Below are 20,844 nucleotides of genomic sequence, written 5' to 3'. Positions count from 1 at the left end.
TTAACAAAATATTGAAAAAAAACTGTTCTCTCTCTAACCTGCGTGCAAAAAATTCTAGAAACTGTCCCTCTAATGTGAGACAGTGAAGGCGCTATATCAAACAAACGTCACCCTTTACTGTCGAGAGACCTGGCTATTCTTAGGCTGGCCATCCCGATCTCTTGACGAGCGCTTACAAATCGTCATGGCAACTGCTAGCCCGTGCCCGCCCTCCTCACGCGGTGGTCTCTCTCTCTCTCAGCTCTCCATCCTCGCGTGTGCGTGCGTGCGAGCGAGTGCGCGCCGACAGTTCCAGTCATTCTGCAGCTTCAAGATGGCGAAGACAGGAGTGGGCAGCTTTCTCGTCCTCCTCTCAGCATACTGTAAGTTTACTGGAGCATGATAAACGACTGTCGAATGTGTAATAATAAAACGATTAAAGTATCAAACGCCCACGGGTAGCAGAGAAGAAAAAAAAGTGGGCGCATGGCCCGGGTTTTGCGGAAGCTGTTTCGTTGTGTGCTTTTGGCTTTGTACCCCTAAACAATAAAAAGAAACAGGGCGAGTGAACTTAACAGATTTCTCTGGTATTAAGTCATCCTCTCTTTGGAATGTGCTGATTTAAAAAGCCAAGCCTATCGAAAGTCTCGGGTAGCTCGTGGATCCTGACGTGCTTCCCTAGAGCTAGGATACGGTGTGCGGCGCGTCTAACGGGACCCCGCACTTTATTATCCTGTGTTTGTTTTATTCTAAGAGAAGCGGGCGGAAACTTCGAAAACGCAAAACTCCGTTCGCTCGGGGAAGAAAGTCGAGGCTTGTCGTACCTCAGAACAAGTTTATGGGCGGACAGCGCAAACCAAGCTTAAACGTCCTATTTGTTGTAAAGCGACTGGAGGCTCGCTGTTGTTTAGGTCCGCGAGGAGGTGTCTCTGTTCAAATCCTGTGTGGTAAACTGTTCGAAGTTGCACCTTAGCGGCGTTCTCCGCGCGAGGACAAGATAACGGTCCGCTGTGTGAGAACGCGCGCCCCTTTTGCCAAACCACTGTACTGTCCCGTAACGAATTCCGTGTTGCCTGCAAATTAACATATGTTTATATTGTTTTGAGTTGTAGGTAATCATCTTTTTGTATAATTCTTGCAGATTATATGCCTAGTAGAACTGCCGAGATTTTGTCATTGAACATAACGTGTTAGGTATCAGGGAGCTAAATGTCAAGCTTCATATGGCGTCTTTCAGAATAAGTGCACTAAGTCGTGGTCAATACTGAAGTGAAATTGGCGTGACATGTGTGCAATGGCAGTGCACTGAAGACTTCAGTAGGAGACACACCTTAGCAATTAATGTGTATTTTATATAGTGCCTTTCCGAGTGAATACAAAGGGCGTTTTACAAAGCAGATTCATAGTTCAGATGAACCTTGTGGTTTATGTCATGAACCATCCCCTTGGACGTTATTACACTGAGATTTGTCCAATAGTGTTTTATAGCAGTTTTGGAAATGGGCAGACATCCATCCAAAGCCCAGCAGAGAGCAAACTGGAGATCCAAAGTAGTAGTATATGATGAATCTCTGATGATTAACAAGTTAGGGCTTACTTTTTATTGCTCATTTTGTTATTCTATTAAATCTAATTTACTGTATTTGAAAGAACCACAGTTTGAAAGTGACTGTAATTAGCTTTGTAATATTTAATTATATATATTATAAAAGATTGTGGTTAGCGGAGACGTGATAAAGATGATTTTTAGGCATTGATTGGTGTTTCAGAGCTCTTCAGTATAGTCTATAACATAACACAATTCCTATTCAGAGAAATAAACTAGAATTTGAAGAAAGATAAGGTATTGGCAACAGTATAATCAGTACAGAATGATGTAACTGCGGTAATAAATGTGAATAATTGTGAATTTCCCCTTGGGATTAATAAAGTATCTATCTACAGTGGTGTGAAAAACTATTTGCCCCCTTCCTGATTTCTTATTTTTTTGTATGTTTGTCATACAAAATGTTTCTGATCATCAAACACATTTAACCATTAGTCAAATATAACACAAGTAAACACAAAATGCAGTTTTCAAATGATGGTTTTTATTATTTAGGGAGAAAAAAAATCCAAACCTACATGGCCCTGTGTGAAAAAGTAATTGCCCCCTTGTTAAAAAATAACCTAACTGTGGTGTATCACACCTGAGTTCAATTTCCGTAGCCACCCCCAGGCCTGATTACTGCCACACCTATTTCAATCAAGAAATCACTTAAATAGGAGCTGCCTGACACAGAGAAATAGAACAAAAGCACCTCAAAAGCTAGACATCATGCCAAGATCCAAAGAAATTCAGGAACAAATGAGAACAGAAGTAATTGAGATATATCAGTCTGGTAAAGGTTATAAAGCCATTTCTAAAGCTTTGGGACTCCAGCAAACCACAGTGAGAGCCATTATCCACAAATGGCAAAAACATGGAACAGTGGTGAACCTTCCCAGGAGTGGCCGGCCGACCAAAATTACCCCAAGAGCGCAGAGACGACTCATCCGAGAGGTCACAAAAGACCCCAGGACAACGTCTAAAGAACTGCAGGCCTCACTTGCCTCAATTAAGGTCAGTGTTCACGACTTCACCATAAGAAAGAGACTGGGCAAAAACGGCCTGCATGGCAGATTTCCAAGACGCAAACCACTGTTAAGCAAAAAGAACATTAGGGCTCTTCTCAATTTTGCTAAGAAACATCTCAATGATTGCCAAGACTTTTGGGAAAATACCTTGTGGACTGATGAGACAAAAGTTGAACTTTTTGGAAGGCAAATGTCCCGTTACATCTGGCGTAAAAGGAACACAGCATTTCAGAAAAAGAACATCATACCAACAGTAAAATATGGTGGTGGTAGTGTGATGGTCTGGGGTTGTTTTGCTGCTTCAGGACCTGGAAGGCTTGCTGTGATAGATGGAACCATGAATTCTACTGTCTACCAAAAAATCCTGAAGGAGAATGTCCGGCCATCTGTTCGTCAACTCAAGCTGAAGCGATCTTGGGTGCTGCAACAGGACAATGACCCAAAACACACCAGCAAATCCACCTCTGAATGGCTGAAGAAAAACAAAATGAAGACTTTGGAGTGGCCTAGTCAGTCCTGACCTGAATCCAATTGAGATGCTATGGCATGACCTTAAAAAGGCGGTTCATGCTAGAAAACCCTCAAATAAAGCTGAATTACAACAATTTTGCAAAGATGAGTGGGCCAAAATTCCTCCAGAGCGCTGTAAAAGACTCATTGCAAGTTATCGCAAACGCTTGATTGCAGTTATTGCTGCTAAGGGTGGCCCAACCAGTTATTAGGTTCAGGGGGCAATTACTTTTTCACACAGGGCCATGTAGGTTTGGATTTTTTTTTCTCCCTAAATAATAAAAACCACCATTTACAAACTGCATTTTGTGTTTACTTGTGTTATATTTGACTAATGGTTAAATGTGTTTGATGATCAGAAACATTTTGTGTGACAAACATGCAAAAGAATAAGAAATCAGGAAGGGGGCAAATAGTTTTTCACACCACTGTATCTATCTAAATGTACAAACACCCAGGATTTATTAATATTCTAATAGTCAAAACTGGTTTGCTTTTTACACAAATACAGTTTTTATATTTGACTATGTCTCAGAGAGATTCATGGAGTAAATTTTAGTATAGAGCTTACAAAAGTATGAGGTATGGGTGTATTAGGGCTATGTCTTGGAAGTAATTTGAAAATAGCATTATAAAACACATAAGTTACAAGTGTTGTCTTCAATTGCGTACAAGGATGGAAAGGGTTATTTGAGGTTTTACTAAGTGCTAAACTAGAATGTTTTGAAAATCACATTATTCTTGTGAAATGTAGAAATGGATTTCTTACACCTTGAGATGTTTCATACAGATATGCAAGAAAGTTGCTACTAAGAAAAGGTAAGCAAGCCTCTGGGAAATTGTTCTGACACAATGTGGCAGGACTGACCATCGAAATTGAATGGAATATTTAGAATCTCCTGAGGTGGCAGCGTACAAGATTCATTACAATGAGTGACTAACTGGAGGAGTAAGCTCACAGACTTTATGCATTCTGTTAGTTTTGCCAACTTTTTTGTGTTTTTGTTTATTTTGTTTTTATTATTCATTTTCTATTTTGATGATTAATGAGCAAAAGGTTTGTGTGAATCTGTTGTATTAATTTCTTATTGCTCAGTTAGTTAAGGACATTAATGTTACTCTTCCTTAAACCTTTGTCATTCTTCCGTCTTTTGCAGGCTTTTAGTTGTATCCTTTGCTTTGGAATATGTTTCCTTCTCTCATTGTTCAGTGTTAAGAGCAGGAAGGACAAACTACATTTTGTTTGTCATCCATTGACCTTTTTAAGTTGTGAAGCAGAGATCATTCTGTATATTTACGCCGGTGCACATCCAGTTTGAACTCTTTTGCCAAGTTTTAACACACTGCCTCATTTTTTTGGTGATCTCATTTTATTTATGTTTAGCAAGAAAACAACAGCCATGAAAATTGATACAAGTGAAAAATAAAAAATCAAGATAAGTAATAATGCATCCCCTCCTCCAACATGGCATCTGTCCTCCACCCAGCTTACCTAAGCCTCCTTTTAAAAGAGGTCTCTAAAGTATTAAAAGTTATCAATGCACATACTGTGTCTGTTGTGCCGCTCTCACCAGTTGATAACCTCAAAAGCAAAAGAGAGACACAGCTAAAGGGACAAATTAGAAATTTAAAATTGGGAATCTGACGTTGACCACTGGTCATCCAGTTCCCAGCCACATGCACCTCGGACTGCCGCTTCTCAGTATCACAACCACTTGACTGTTTGAGCCATGCTGCTGAAAGTTCAAGTAAGAGAAAACCATTTTACTGATTTTACAAATCGGCCTTGAAGTAGTGCCTCCTCTTCCTATGCCTAATCTGAATGTACATTAAAGCATCTTTGGCTTAGTTCAGCATTTAAGGGTATAGAACGCTTCAAGTTGGGCTTACTGCCACAGAGCGAAAGGGGAGATACCAGTGTTCATATACTGTTCTGTAAAACGTATGAGCCAAGAACAAAATGAGCTGTCGGATGGCAGTAAATATTCTGTTTGAGAGTGTGCAAACAAATGTATTGTTGGCTGTGCTGCTTTTTTGTCCTACTCTACAAAGTGCAGACTCCAGTGGTATTCTGTGGATGTGTGTGAATGCAAGTGTAAATATATTGTGCATTAGAGTGTAGCACCGTAGTGCTAGTGAGTTGCATTCTTCATTGCTGTGGGGTTAGGCTGGGTTCACATTTTTGTTTTTCTTTCCTCAGCTCAGCAGCAGTTTACAGAATTTTAATAGAAAGTGAAGCACCTGTTCGATTTAATGTACAGATAACCACAAACTATTGTTCAAGTGTTTAATGTTTTACATTTTTACACTTGGGCATCTGAAGAACATCGGCCTAAATAATTTGGCATTTTCAGGTTATTTATTTTTCCCCTGATCACTTATTCACTATCCCTGCATTGCACGTAGCATTTATGACACCATATTTGCATTTTTTGGCCTTAATAATAATAATTAATTTTATTTATAAGGCACTTTACATTTGTAGTAAACCTCAAACTGCTACATAAAAAAAAAAATGTAAACAAAGACACAACAAGATAAAACAATAATTAGAGGCAATTTTGTTAATTTGCTTTCCTAAATAGAAAAGTCTTTAACTGTTTCTTAAAACAACCCACAATCTGCTGTGTCCTCAGGTTCTCTGGTAGGGCATTCCAGAGCCGTGGAGCAGCAACTGCAAAGGCTCGGTCACCCATTGTACGAAGTTTGGTCATAGGGGGGGCGTTATTATTATTTTTTATATCATTTTGAAGAATTTTTCTTAGACTAATGTACTTTTGGATTTTTTCATCTAGTTTTAACTTTTGCCGTTTATGTCATTATTCATTAATTTTAGCAGATAAGTGCCCCTCCAAATCATTTCACTTTAAGGGTATGATGGTCAAGAGACAATGCCATTAACTCGTGCACATGAGTGGGTGAGTGTGGATCTCAGTGCAGCTTCAGAAATTGCTGCATAGCAGCAGATATGCTGCAAAGACGACATTTTCTGCAAAATAGTACAAATTTGCATGCTAAGAAACAGAACTGGCAAGCAATAATGAGCTGAGTCTCTTACTGTGTATTTACTATTTGTCTTCTTGTGGGTTCTGGTTTGAATTTCTCTTGCTAAATAGTAATTTTGTATTATGATTAAGGGTCATCTGTTTTTCTGATTTTGAAGAAATTTTAAAATATTATTCATTTCACTCCATATCTGCTATGCTAAGACTGTGTTGTTTAGAGCTGTTTGTTTTAATCATATTGTAGGCTTCTTTTGCCAGATCCAATATTGTTAGTATTCTATCCTTGCGACTTACTGACTAAATCTGGTTATTGGGTATTGCTTAAAGCAGTGATCACATTACCCAAGTTATTAGTAAACTCTGGATCCAATTAAATGATTGAGAGATTTTTTTTCTAATTAAAGCAGTTCAGAGAAAATTAGCCAATGGATGAAGAGTTCATATGGCACCCTTCATGCTAGCCAAAAATGTGGTATTTTTACCCTTTATTCCTGCATAGTATCCCTCCTTTAGACCCTAGTTCAGTTTGTTTGCTTTGCTTTTCGTGTGCGAGTGTTCTATGTAGTGTGACGTGTGACACTCTTTGCTTCACATTGCATATTTGGAAAAGGAGCCCTTAATATAATGACATGGATTACCAGTGAATGGACGCTGATACAATAAAGGGTACCCATGTTTGTATGTATTTCTGGTGGTATCATTTCTCTGTAAAGAATTCTTTTTCATCTAGTACAAAATGAGACACTCTATTTATTAATCTTATTGTTTTTTTACTCTTAGGTGGTACAGTTGCTGATTTATATTTATTTTTACGATCCTTTTATTCAAAGGATTTTTATATTATTAATAATTTTGTTAGCAGTGAAAGAGCACATAACGTCTTGGTATATTTACATTTGCCTTCTATATTTCAAAGTTTTTGTTTGAGAGTGTTTTCACTATATAACCCAACTTTCTTTTATTACTGAATTACTGAAAAATCAACATTTTTTTTAAAGATGATCTTTGTAATATATCCACCAGAAACTCCAAGAAAAGGTGCTAACAAATCTCAAACCAGCTACACTTTTCCTATCTTTGTTTGATTTGTGGACCTGTCTGGTTCTGTTTTACAGTAGGTTATAAGATTAGGCCCGGACGAGTCAAGCCACCTTTCCGTATTGTCCAGTTGTAATTAAATGTGGTAATGTTTTATACTGGTTCTATATATGGTGTAGAGTTGGTTCCTGCTTGTATAAATAGTATCTGCCTCTGCCTCTACTCTGAATGTAATTAAGAATGTGCAGGAATTAGAGGAAGGAATATAATTTGGAATATTTTTTTCCCCTTTGAGTTTATTTGAAAATGATGCCTTTTTAGATCAAGTGGCAAAGCAACAATGTACCACATTATCATTAAAATTGAAGTAAAAAATAGTGATATTACAGTCGTTTGGTTTAAAAAAAGCGTTGCGTAAATGTAGATTAAGAATGGCAGGGCTGTCACATTAATATCAGAATTTTGAGTGTGTATTACAGTTTGACTGCTCATAATTGACAAATTTGCATCTGTTGAGTTAGCTTTGATTTACTCCAGGTGCCACCGTGCAATACTGTCATATTTTCAGCTTACCATTTAACGTCACTGTATTCTCAAATCACCTATTCTGTTTTCTGCTTCAATAGCTTCAATTGTCATTGGTATAAAGGACAGCCTGCTGTTCAAACAGAGAGAGCAGCCTTTTCTTTTTTTTTTCAGATGCTGTCCACAGTGTGAAGCAAGCTTTATGGCATGGCAGCAACACCCTTTTTCAATTCATGGATCAGCTAGGATAGTGAGCAGTGTAATCCATTTCTAGCCAACTAAAATATTGCTGACTATAATTCACATATGGTTAAATTTTAGCTTGTCTGAGAGGAGCCAAAACTGCGTGCTGTTTGGAGGACTCATGTAAGTCCTGATGAAGCATCATATACAGACTTGCTTCCTGTATTAAACAACTTGTTATTACAACAATGACCACAGTAACTCTTTAAGAAGGGAAATACTTTGATAATAAAAAAATAATGTAAAAAATTCACAAAGTGGCAGAGGTTGTAGACATAAACCAGAAAAAATGAAAAGACAAGTGTTGGTCAGATGATTGTGTGAACTTTTGTAAAAAGACAAAATAATAAGTGTAATCGAGAGTGATTTAATTGGACTGTGGTGGGTTGGCACCCTGCCCAGGATTGTTTCCTGCCTTGTGCCCTGTGTTGGCTGGGATTGGCTCCAGCAGACCCCCGTGACCCTGTGTTCGGATTCAGCGGGTTGGAAAATGGATGGATGTTTGGATGGATTTAATTGGAGATTTTTAACAAAATAAAGCGTGTGATTCTTTGCAAAAGATTTTTTGCTTTAATTTTAAAGTTAAAAATAGACAAAAGAGGCTTTAGATTATGGAATCAGTAAGCTTACTACACAATCGCATCCATTTCCTTAACAACTAGTACTATACCTCATCAGACCCTGGCTAAAAGAACATAGTAAACTATTTTTTTAAAAATTACAAAAAAATCAAACTTTTCAGATATTGATGCTCAGTTGTCCACCATGTTTTTTCATTTTTGAGGTGTACTGTCTGACGAAGTTTATGCAGCTTCATTCATGAAGCTTATTATCCAACTTTATGGACTGAAGTACAGACGCTTAAAATGTGATAATGTTTATGTGAGTAAGATGGTTATAACAGACTCTGCCTACTGAGTCTAGGAGTAGTTTGTTATTTATCACAAGGAAGATCAGAGCTTAAAGTTTCAGTGATATGATTGGTTAGTGTTTTCAGAAATGGTAGGGGAAATTGGATGGAAGCTGAAATTAGAGATCTGCACTTGATCCAAAGGGAGGAGGAGCTGTTATGTACTTTTCAGGAAGGGTAAGTGATATGGTAATACGCAATCCATTTTCAAAGGCGCTGAATGCTTTTGGTAAAACTTTTGGTTTTTGTAAAACTTCACATTTGTCGGTTATCATAGACATCTCTTTTTCTCAAATTCCTGTACTGTATCTCTTTCTCTATGACTGTTTTTCATGTGTGAATCTCTCTGAGAATTAACGTTATGTTAATGAGTATATAGAAATGAATACCATTAAGCTCTTTGAATAGCTGATATGCTCATGTCCAAGGTTCTGTGCATGAAAGAGAGTGCATTTGACACAGACATTTTGTTAAAAGAATACTCAACCCAAAAATGATATATCTATGTGTGTGTGTGTAGATATGTGTATGTATGTATGTGTGTGTGTGTGTGTGTGTGTGTGTGTATATATATATATATATATATATATTAGTGTGTGTGTATTTATGTGTATGTATATCTATGTGTGTGTGTATGTATATATGTGTGTGTATATATATATATATATATATATATATATATATATATATATATATATATATATATATATATATATATATATATATATATATATATATATATATACCGTATATACTCATGCTTAAGTTCTCCCATAGATAAGTCGGGGCTTGATTTTACTGTACTATTTCCGGTGTTTTATAATGTCGGTTGTATAAGTCGAATGTGGAAAACTCACGCTATTCGTGCAAGATATTATGCTATGCTAACACCCACCTGAAAGAGTAACTATGGAGCACACTGCCATTTTTTCCTTTGTATTGTGCCGCGGTAATACACAAACTATTACGTTTACATTTACATTTACATCATTTAGCAGACGCTATTATCCAGAGCGACTTACAACAGTGCTTAGTAGTAGTAGTATTACGAAGCGACATTTGCACTATTTCATACCCTCCTACACCTTTTTCGTAAGAGCATCCCTTATTTACGATGGAGCATTCGATCAGAAGAAAATATGAAGCTGGCTTTACATTAAAAGTCATTGAAATGTCAAAAGAAATTGGTAACTGTGCTGCTGCAACAAAATTTGATGTGTCTAAGAAACTGGTGTGAGATTGGAGGAAGCAAGAAGATATACAAAAAATGTCATATTTTTGAACGAGCATATAAGTCGGGGTCTAATTTTATGATCGATTGTTCGGGTCTCAACTAGATTCGACTTTTACATGAGTATATATTCGCGTACAAGTCAGGACTTGAGAAAAATTCTTGCAATTTTTTTTCTGACGATTTTAATAGTTTCTAGGACCCCGTGCATTTTACAGTATGGCCTTACACAGCTAGTGTGCGTATATGTGTGTGTGTATATATATATATATATATATATATATATATATATATATATATATATATATATATATATATATATATATATATAATATATAATATACACACACACACATTATATATATGTTACTTACCACATGTACTGTAGTTTTTAGTGGTAGCCGCCTCTGTCAAATATTTATTGCTCAAGAATCTTGTTTTCATTTAAAAATTGTGACCCCATCTAAAGAGACTTCCTGTTTGTACATTTCTTTCATTTTCTGGAATTATTTATTTAACAATATCTTAGGATAAAAATACTTATGGTTTGCACATTGTGAATCGATGTGTGTATTATTTAATGTTACATCTTTTCATGAAAGTTTTTGATATTGTTCGTTGTTGTCCACTGTTGGTCACTATTGGGTCCTGTTCTATTAGAAGCTTTTTTTGGCCTTGCTCCATGAAAACATGAGATTTAAATTTTTTTCTAGGCCACCACTACAAAACTACATAGGGAATGTAACATATTAAAAAAACACATTTGGGTGGAATATTCCTTTAGGGCTGGGACAGAGGCTTGTGTTGTTACAGACTAGAAGATAATAAATATGTTTGAGAAAAGGACATGGCTCTAGGCAAGTGCATTTTTGAAAATGTTTTTTTCTTTCAGATTTGGCCGCAACAGTTTAGCAGTTGTAGGATGATATTACTGAATACATATTTGGGAAACCTTAGCTTTACAATAAAGTGATAAGTGCAGTGCTCTTTCACTAAGCATTTTCTTTTGGACTCAAGTGTTCTCTTTCCCTAAGGCACACTTGCTCACAGCATTGTGCCAGAGCAAGCATTCCAAAGAAGACTGCCATTTCTCCCCACATTTGCCCTGCCAGTAATGTCAATGTAAGTTCCTGGTTGAGCATTTGTATTTTAGAACAATTTCCCTGCTGTCATACTAGGGATGGGGTAGTCTGGTGAAGCCTCAAGTATGTGCACGCTGGAACTACCTAATGACTGAAGTGTTTCTTTATTTTTAACATTTGAGCATATTTTTCAGTGTATAAAATTGTAATGAAGTAAATTCATGTACTGTGGCAGAGCTAAGGAGTGAAACAGTTGAATTTAGTGGTGTAGTGATTAAACTACACTAAGGGAGAGTGTAACTTTCATGTCTACTGAAGTAGCTAAGTAATTCATTTTTCTTTGCTGTGGGTTGGGCTGCACACAGTAATGTCTTAAGCTTTAATTATAAGTATTCTCGTATGCATGTGAAATATAAAAAAATAAAGATGTACTGTAATAATGACAGTATATCCTCCGGTTAATATTTAGTTATTTAGGCTATTATCCAAAGTGAGGTACAGATGTTGGTCACATTGGGGAAGTGTACATGCACAAAAGTAAAAGACCAGTTTTATTCTGTAAGTTGTAGTTGACATTAAGATGCTTGTTAAGTAAAACAGACTGACTAGTTATGCCATTGTAAAAAAAACATAGTAGTACGGATACAGCCTTCATTTCACATATGTAAATTTTAAATCAACGTGTTTTTCTAAAGCATGATAAATCAGTAAATGAAATAATGGCATCATTTTTTAACCTGCTTTATATATAGACCTGTAATTGTACTGAACTTAAACAGGAATTAAGTCCTGCAAATGGAAGTCATGTGATGCCCAATTCTAGACTGTGTACACAAAACACAGCCAAGGATTGGCCAAAGTGTATTTAAGTGCAAATGTGCTAAATTATTCATTCATATTGTGGACCTATTGTTGCTTCAATACAGTAAGTATATGAAATTACATCATAAATGAGACAGCAAGTTAGAGGTAGGGCAAAACTAGCCAATGGGAGGTCTTAAAAGTTGATCAAAGTATAAGAATAAGAGTGATTTTCATTTTCGTTTTTTAATTAGAGATAGAACTGTTTCTAATTATGATGGCAATACTGTTTCGCTGCGGTGGACTGGTGCCCTGCCCAGGTTTTGTTTTCTGCCTTGCACCCTGTGTTGGCTGGGATTGGCTCACAGACCCCCGTGACCCTGTAGTTAGGATATAGTGGGTTGGATAATGGATGGATGGATGGATACTGTTTCGTCTCTGAAAAGAAGCCAGCATGTCACCATCAGATGAAACATGAAGAATGGCCAGAAGATGTATAATGTGTTAACATTCATTTTTAGTACATTATTCATTAGGAATAATTTTTTGTTCTTGGTTTTTAAGTTTAAATAGTTATCTAAAGTCAAACTGTAAGAATACTCTTTAGTCTTTTTAGTCGGGCAAGCTTTTGGACAAAAAATAGAATTTTTTTTTTTTTTTTTGGGCACTCTCTGTCCTCTGATGCCTGCCCTTCTACTATTTTTGGCATTTCCTGGACCAGAGTTGTGAACATTTGTTTTGTTTAAGATCTCTTTTATCTCCTGTCATAGAAAATGCCTCGTTTTTGATCTCCTGTTTGAGGCTGGCTAGTAGCCTGTTGGAGTGTAAATAAGCTATGGCGTTCAGACAGAGCGATTGTTGGAATGTTCTGCCTGCCTGACTGTCCGTAAATAAGACAGCCTTTTTAGAAACTATATAACTTAGTAGAAATCTGACCGCCCTGCGGCCCTCTTGAATGTAGAGAGCAATCTGCACTATGCAACTCTTTTTTACTACATTATTTGTGTTTTGGTTTATTATCTGGGAGCAAAGGATCTAAACATGTTTTCTATATGTTGCCCATTTTAATGTCACCCTTCTTACTGATTAATGAGTTAACTTTGATAACGTGTGTGTGAGCAGTAAATGCAGCCTTAAAATTGTTCATGCTGTTTCTTTTCTTTTAAAGTTGATTGATTTTTGGTTTGTATGTTCAATTTGTTCACTGCATGCTTTTTATGCACTAAATGAGGGATTTGATGGCATACGATTTCCTAGGCATTCTACTCCCAACATTTGGATGATGCAGCAGCTTCCACTAGTCAAATTATTTCATACATGCCATGTAACTGGTAACGTCCAGGCTAGCAAGCCAACACATGTCATCCCTTCCATGTGTTGACGTCCCTAAACCAGAACAGCTGCAAGATGAGCTTGCAGAGAAACTTCTGGGAACACTAGAGTTATTTCAGTCCTAGGGTGCCATTTGTTTGGCGTCCATGTTCTACATTTAATTTGTTTAATGTATGATGTGACTTATTTTTACGGTATACTTTTGTCTGTACATGGCTGGTAAATACATACCAATAATTGTACATAGACTGGTTCCTCATTTTTGCCCAAAGCTCTTAGGATGGGCTTCGGCATGCATATCCTAAATTTGGTTTACAGGTGCAACAGATCGATGAATAACATATATATTCAATGGTGAATCAATGATGAAAAAGTATTTTTTTTACTTATTAGTATTATTTTCAAGTTTTTTCTAAAAATTCCTCTTTGTAGTTTCACACACTTTTTAGAACTCTCCAAAACTAGTGTTTCTGGTCATTCATCAAGCCACTTGTGTACCATATATGTGCTTTTTGGTTACATTTGGCAATTCAAAACATTTCATATTTCCAGCCACTTCTTGTTGACTAGAACATTTTCTCTATTTCATACTTACATTGTTTATCTCTGGGTGGCGCAGTGGGTAGCGCTGCTGCTTCGCAGTTAGGAGACCTGGGTTTGCTTCCCGGGTCCTAACTGCGTGGAGTGTGCATGTTCTCCCCGTGTCTGCGTGGGTTTCCTCCCACAGTCCAAAGACATACAGGTTAGGTGCATTGGCGATCCTAAATTGTCCCTATTGTGAGCTTGTGTGTGTGTGTGTGTGTGTGCCCTGTGATGGGCTGGGGCCCTGCCCGGGATTTGTTCCTGCCTTGCGCCTGGGATTGGCTCCGGCAGACCCCCGTGACCCTGTAGTTAGGATATAGCGGGTTGGATAATGGATGGATGAGAATGGATTATCTCTGAGAGTGTATGGCCCAAGACTACATCATGACTACACAGTATAATTGTGCACTTATGTTGCACTTATGTTTCTATTTGGCTTTGTATATATTATACTAGGGGTTGCTGGCTAAACCAGAGCTTAGTCTACCTCAGTCATTTTACAGTTTCTTTGCCTAGCTGATTTTTACCAGTCTTTCATTCCTCTAAATCTTTTTGCTAGCTTCTTTTATCTTTCTACCTCTTGAACAGTTAGTGTGCTTACAGTTCTTCTTAGAGTTGTTAAAAGTTGACAAAACAACCTTCAACTCATCAGCTTTTCTTTCTTTTTTTCTGCCGTTAATGAGTATGGCCTGTGTTGTAAACCCTAGTCCTATGATTGTATGCTGTTGTCTTTCCAGTAATTACAGTGGTCTGAGTGGCAGTAATTGAAATATAAACTGTTAATGTAGCGTATCTTCCATGACTCTTCTTTGGGTAGATTACAGTGTGTATGTACTATATAGTATTGGATCGGTATTAAAATATTGACTTCAGCATCTATAACCTGAAAATTCCTCCCGGTGTGCTGTATAATGGCTGACCCTGCACTCTGACCTCCAAACATCATGTTTAAAGACAGTTTCCCCACGGGGATTAATGCATTGTACCAAATACTAGCTTTTGCACCTCAGTACCAGTACCAAAATGATACTGAAGATGATACCAACTTATTTCTGTAAAAAGCCAAATTTCCCCTTGTGGACAAATACAGTACTTTCTATCTACCTACCTACACTGTATTGCCAAAAGTACTGGGACTCCTGCCTTCACACACATGAACTTTAATGACATCCCATTCTTAATATATAGACTTTAATATGGAATTGGCCCACCCTTTGCAGCTATAACAGCTTCAGATCTTCTGGGAAGGCTCTCCACAAGGTGTAGGAGTCTGTTTATTGGAATTTGTGACCAGGAGAGTATTTGTGATGTCAGGCACTGATGTTGGACGAGAAGGCCTGGCTCGTTCGCAGTCTCCGCTCTAATTCATCCCAATGGTGTTCTGTTGAGTTGAGGTCAGGGCTCTGTGCAGGCCAGTCAAGTTCCTCCACACCAAACTCACTCATCCATTTTTTATAGACTTTGCTTTGTGCACTGATGTGTGTGCAGTCATGTTGCCATCCCCAAACTGTTCCCACAAAGTTGGGAGCATGAAATTGTTCAAAATGGCTTCGTATGCTTAAGCATTAAGAGTTCCTTTCACTGGAACTAAGGGGCCAAGCCCAACCCCTGAAAAACAACCCCACATCATAATCCCTCCTCCACCAGACTTTACACTGGGGACAATACAGCCATTCCATGAAGCTCTCTATGCACTGTTCTTGAGCTTTTTTATTCAATAGCTCTTGTAGCTATTGACTCTTCAGAAAGTTGTCAACTTCTGCCCACTGTGCGCCTCAGCATGCGCTGTCCCCGCTCTGTGATTTTACGTGGCCTACCACTTTGTGGCTGAGTTGCTGTTGTTCCCAGTTGCTTCCACTTTAAAATACCAGTAACAGTTAACCGTGGAATATTTAGTAGCAAGAAAATTTCACGAATGGACTTATTGCACAGGTGGCATCCTATCATGGTACCAGGCTTGAACTCACTGAGCTCCTGAGAGTGACCTATTCTTTCACAAATGTTTGTAGAAGTCGTCTGCATGCCTAGGTGCTCGAGTTTATACACCTGTGGCCATGGGAGTGATTGGAACACCTGAATTCAATGATTTGGTGGGGTGTCCCAATACTTTTGGCAATATAGTCTGTCTGTCTATCTGTCATGTAGTGCCTTTCACATCTGTCTGTCATGTAGTGCCTTTCACATTTGTCTATCTATCTATCTATCTATCTATCTATCTATCTATCTATCTATCTATCTATCTATCTATCTATCTATCTATCTATCTATCTATCTATCTATCTATCTATCTATCTATCTATCTATCTATCTATCTATCTATCTATCTATCTATCTATCTATCTATCTATCTACAGTTCCACCCAGTTCCCAGTAGCTTCTTTCCTCCAGCACCCAAACACACACACACACACACACGTGTGTCTCCATGGTCTACAACAGTGGTCCCCAACCTTTTTGACAGCAAGGACAACCTTATTAGATGCAATTTTTTCCACGGACCGGTCGGGTTTGAGCAGTTTTATACACAATTTACATAACATTTCTATTATTATTAAGTTATAAAGCAGTTCGCATACGTTTGCAACCCAAGCTTTTTCTTCTTTTTTTGCATATAACAAAGACATATGCTTTGCATTTGCCAATCCAACAGATTGCACATCACAAACATTAACACTGCTATCTTTTTTTTGTGTCTGCCGTTTCTATAGGAGGGTGACAATGAGTTAAATTCCAATGGATGTTTTTCAAATGTTTACAAGCAATAAGCAAAAGGAATCAATGAAAACCACAGACAACAAAAACAGCAAAAAAAAAAAAACAGTACAAGGAAAGTTCGAAGAAAGAATTTTTTTTTTACAATGTTTCTGTTTGGGGATCGTTGTGCAAACGTGCACATCTGAGCTGCGACTACAGATCTAACTGCTCTGTGGATGATTCGTTCAAACATTTCAAGGTCACTTCGTTGTAATGAAAGCATCTGCTGAATGTACTTCGTAGTAACAAGATTTCTATAGACTCGTGTCATATGGGGAAACTGTCGGGACCATAAAAATACTTTGTTGTAATACTCTCTCACTTCAGTCTCTCTCCTCTCTCTGCGCCACTGCAAAGCCCCGCCTGCCAAGCGTTCTGAAAAGTCTGAGTGAGTCTCCATTGCCTGCAGTTCTCTCGCGGCCCGGCTGTCAGACGGCTGCGGCCCGGAAGTGGGCCGCGGACCGGGGGTTGGGGACCCCAGGTCTACAAGACTCCATTTATCATTGTGAGCTTTGATTGGGGGCTTATGTACCTAATCAATTTACTAATTAACTGTCTTAACTGCGAAGAGAAAGATGACACATTTTGGGAGACAGTACATCTCAAAGATTCCATATTTAAGTGTTAATATATGGATATATACAGTATATATGTGTGTGTGTGTGTATATATGGTATTAAATATACTTGTGTGATAATGTCAGCTTCATTATTTAACTAGAACATGATAAATAATTTGAATCTAGAAAATAACTTTTTATTAATGAAAGCAATATGAGCAGATTATTAAAATGCATGAATCTATTTGTTTTCTGGTTTTCAGGTGATATTTAATTTGAGTATTGAATTCTTCTCAGTAGGTACCTTAAAACTGAAATGTGAGAAGTTTCCAGCTATATTAGCTGCTTGTTTGGTAATGACAGGAGTAGCAGGAAGAGAAAGCCACAGGTATTTCAGTAATGATAAACATGTGCATGCCTCACATAGCGAGTTAATACATTGAAGAGGACAGGTGCTTGTTAAAGCCATGTCTGTGTACAGTCCAGTGGCTAAGTTGGGTATTCCAGAGCTGAAGACGCACACATGCTTTTCTTTATCTCAGCCTCCAGTGCATGTCTGCAAGACTTCTTTTATATATGGCACACTTTACTTTTTGGACTATTGTCACCTAAAAAGTCTGATATTCTTGATTATTTTGCTAAAATTGACCCATCTCTAATGCGGAAATGCATTTATTTTGCACCTGACCACCTTTAACTTTGTGCACAGAAGCCCTTGACAATACTGTGTTTGCAGTATGGTTCATGTATCAGCTGCTCTCTATGAGAACCATTCAGATCCACAAATATTGTGTACCCCAAAATATACTGCAAGGCTTGAAATTTATTTTGAGCAAATGCATGGAAATAAATACACATGACTTAGAAAATCAATATTGCAGCATTGTTGTTTTCAGATTTATTAACATATTTATACTTAGCCGAGTTTATCTAAACATGCCATTTAAAGCGTGTGCATGCTCTGTAGTAAAACGTAGCTGTAAAGTGTCATTAGTAAAAAAATATTTTTTTAATTACTTCATCATATTTCACTTTTCCATCACTCAATTCCCAGAATTTTAATTAGTTTGCCAAATGATAAGCCAGTACACTACTAAAATTAGTAAAATCATGCACAATGTACAGTGTTAGCCCTTCAGTTACATCACTATGAGATGGGTATAACAAAGTTCCCAAAACACCGAACTGAGCATAAATTGTGTGGTTCTAAGTGCATGTGAGCTGAAGTAGACAAAGAAACGAAGTTCATTATTTACAGCCCAGGACATGATTTTAATGTTGTGGATGGTTGCGAGTGCTTGAGGAATAAGATGTTGAAATTTAATCATTTGTTTTTTATGGTATGTGCTAGCACAGCAGCCATTGAGAATTCAAACAGTGGACCATGACAAAAACTGTACCAGGACTGTTTCTGGAGGCAATTATAAAAAGGTGTCACAAATGGTGAAGTGTCTCTAAAAAATCAATTTTAATTCTGTCATATTGCAATTCATTTCTATTTCTGTGGATAGGAAAAAGCTTCTATTTAACCTACTAAGACACTTGTTTAAAAGTTTGAGCATACAGTTAGCCATAAATTAGTTACCTCAATGGGCTATATGCACACTCTCTTCCGGATTCTGACTAAGCCTCACTTCCAGTGCTGATATCAAAACAGACTAGCTCTGCCATTTTTCACCTGATCACTTCAAAACATGCCCAGACTTACAGTAAATGACGCAAGTCACGTTATGCCACATGTCAGGAACAAAAAAGAAGAGAAGGGCTTCAAAGGCCAAGGTTAACGAAGAGATATTGCCAACGTGTGTCAATCCCTGCTACAATTTTACTAACATCTTTCTGTGAATCATATGATCAAGTAGCATAAAAAAGCGTAGTCGTGGTCCTGAAGGATTTTATCATCCTCCTCTATCCTTCATCGGTCACTTTCTCCTCTCCCAAACCCCCGGTCTTGAAAGTGGAACGGAGAAATTGTTCCACTCAAACAATGCAGAAACTTCCCCCATCTTCAACAGTCGCTGCCCTGTTTCAGGTCGTGGCTAATGAAAAACCTCTCTTTTTAAAATGCTGGCTACAAACTCGTGCATGACCAACTGTTAAACTCGCTCTTCAGATAGTGACGATCCATTTAGATCGGGTTTCCGCATCAGAGAGAAATGTATGAAAACAAAGTACCTTGATGTACTTACTGGATGCTGAACATAAAGCTAAAAAACAATGTTGAGCTGTAGAGCTCTCTGTACGCTGAAACTTAAACTGCCTTTTCATGGACATTTTCACCTCTAAACAAAAATTACAGATGCAGTATGGAGAAAGGAAATGATTGAGTGTGCCGAGATTTCACTGGAAGTATGTCTGCATTTCCCTGTGCATATAGTCTATTGTGCTCTTTTGTGGAAGGTTAAACAAAGTTGTCATTCACAACAAACGCAAAAGTGTCAAGTGACCTAAAAATATGAAGGAAAGTAAGTGTGTGGCTTTTAGTTGCCAAATTAATGGACCATATAACATTTTCTGACAAAGTTTGATGAGATAATGTGACCTTACAACAGTATTTTAAGGCAAACCACAGTCCATCCATCCATCCATTATCCAACCCACTATATCCTAACTACAGGGTCACGGGGGTCTTCTGGAGTCAATCCCAGCCAACACAGGGCGCAAGGCAGGCAACAAACCCTGGGCAAGGGCGCAAGCCCACCGCAGCAAACCACAGTCCTCCTTCCCAAATTATTTTTTAAGTGTAGGAACAACTCATTAAAGAATACAATTAGGTAAGTGGTTTCATCACAAAGTAAACACGTGGTAATTGTTAGGTTGTAGTGAAAACCTGTAGCCACAGTGGACACCCCAGTATACAGGCTTTTCAGAAAAAATGGTTTCAGTTGTATACATGTATATTTTTTATTATTTATTAAATATTTTATCTTTCTATATAAGGAATTGCTTAATCTTGGAAATATCTTGTGCAAGGCAGGAGTGAACTCTAAGATGGCGCCACTTGAAGACAGACCACATTCACAGTTGCACATAGAGTGCCAGTTATAAGTTGCCAGTTAATGTAACATGAACATTTCGGGAATGTGAGAGGAAACAAGAGCATCTGATATAAAGATCTTGATTAAGGCATAACAAAATAGTGTGACAGATTTAGGGTCCCCGTGACCCATTGAACCCTCAGACCACATGTCAGACACCAGGTAAAAGTCCAAATATTATATTTATTTAGACAAAACGTGCACAAAGCACCCTCTTCTCCACAATATTCAAATAAATAAACAATAAACAATCACTAATCAATAACAATAATCCTCCTCACTCCCAGATGCGTTGCCACCCTTCCACCCAGCTCAGCTCAGCATCTGGGATTTCCCATCGTCCTTTTTATATTCCCTGACCCGGAAGTGGTTTCAACCCTACAGTCCGTGTGATTCCTTATCACTTCTGGTCAGATAAAAAGTCCTTTTCTTCACGTCATTTCCTTTGTCGCCTTGCCTACGATGTACTTCCGGGTTATAGGGCACAAACAACACTCTGGGCCTCCCTGCAGCATCATCTGTTGGCCCCTGTGGTATCCAGCAGGGCTGTAAAGGAAAACTCCATCGTCCATGATTCCCTGCTGGTATTCGGGGCACTTCCATGCCGCAGGGAGAGCTCCATCTGGCGGCCTGGGGGTG

At 37.9% G+C, this 20,844-nt stretch overlaps 1 protein-coding gene across 1 annotated transcript in view; it reads left to right on the top strand.

The window, feature by feature from the left end:
* Positions 1-241: 241 nt before the first annotated feature.
* jam3a (junctional adhesion molecule 3a) overlaps positions 242-20,844 on the top strand; it is a 119,393-nt gene continuing 98,790 nt past the window's right edge. Inside the window, exon 1 of the mRNA XM_028810424.2 lies at positions 242-362. Coding sequence (XP_028666257.1) covers positions 314-362 — 49 coding nt within the window. The 5' untranslated portion in view covers positions 242-313. The remainder of the gene's footprint in view (positions 363-20,844) is intronic.

Source organism: Erpetoichthys calabaricus, chromosome 9 (genome assembly GCF_900747795.2).
Source record: "Erpetoichthys calabaricus chromosome 9, fErpCal1.3, whole genome shotgun sequence".
Taxonomy (NCBI): Eukaryota; Metazoa; Chordata; class Cladistia; order Polypteriformes; family Polypteridae; genus Erpetoichthys; species Erpetoichthys calabaricus.
Note: the sequence above shows the minus strand (reverse complement) of the source record. Positions and strands in the feature narration are given on the sequence as shown.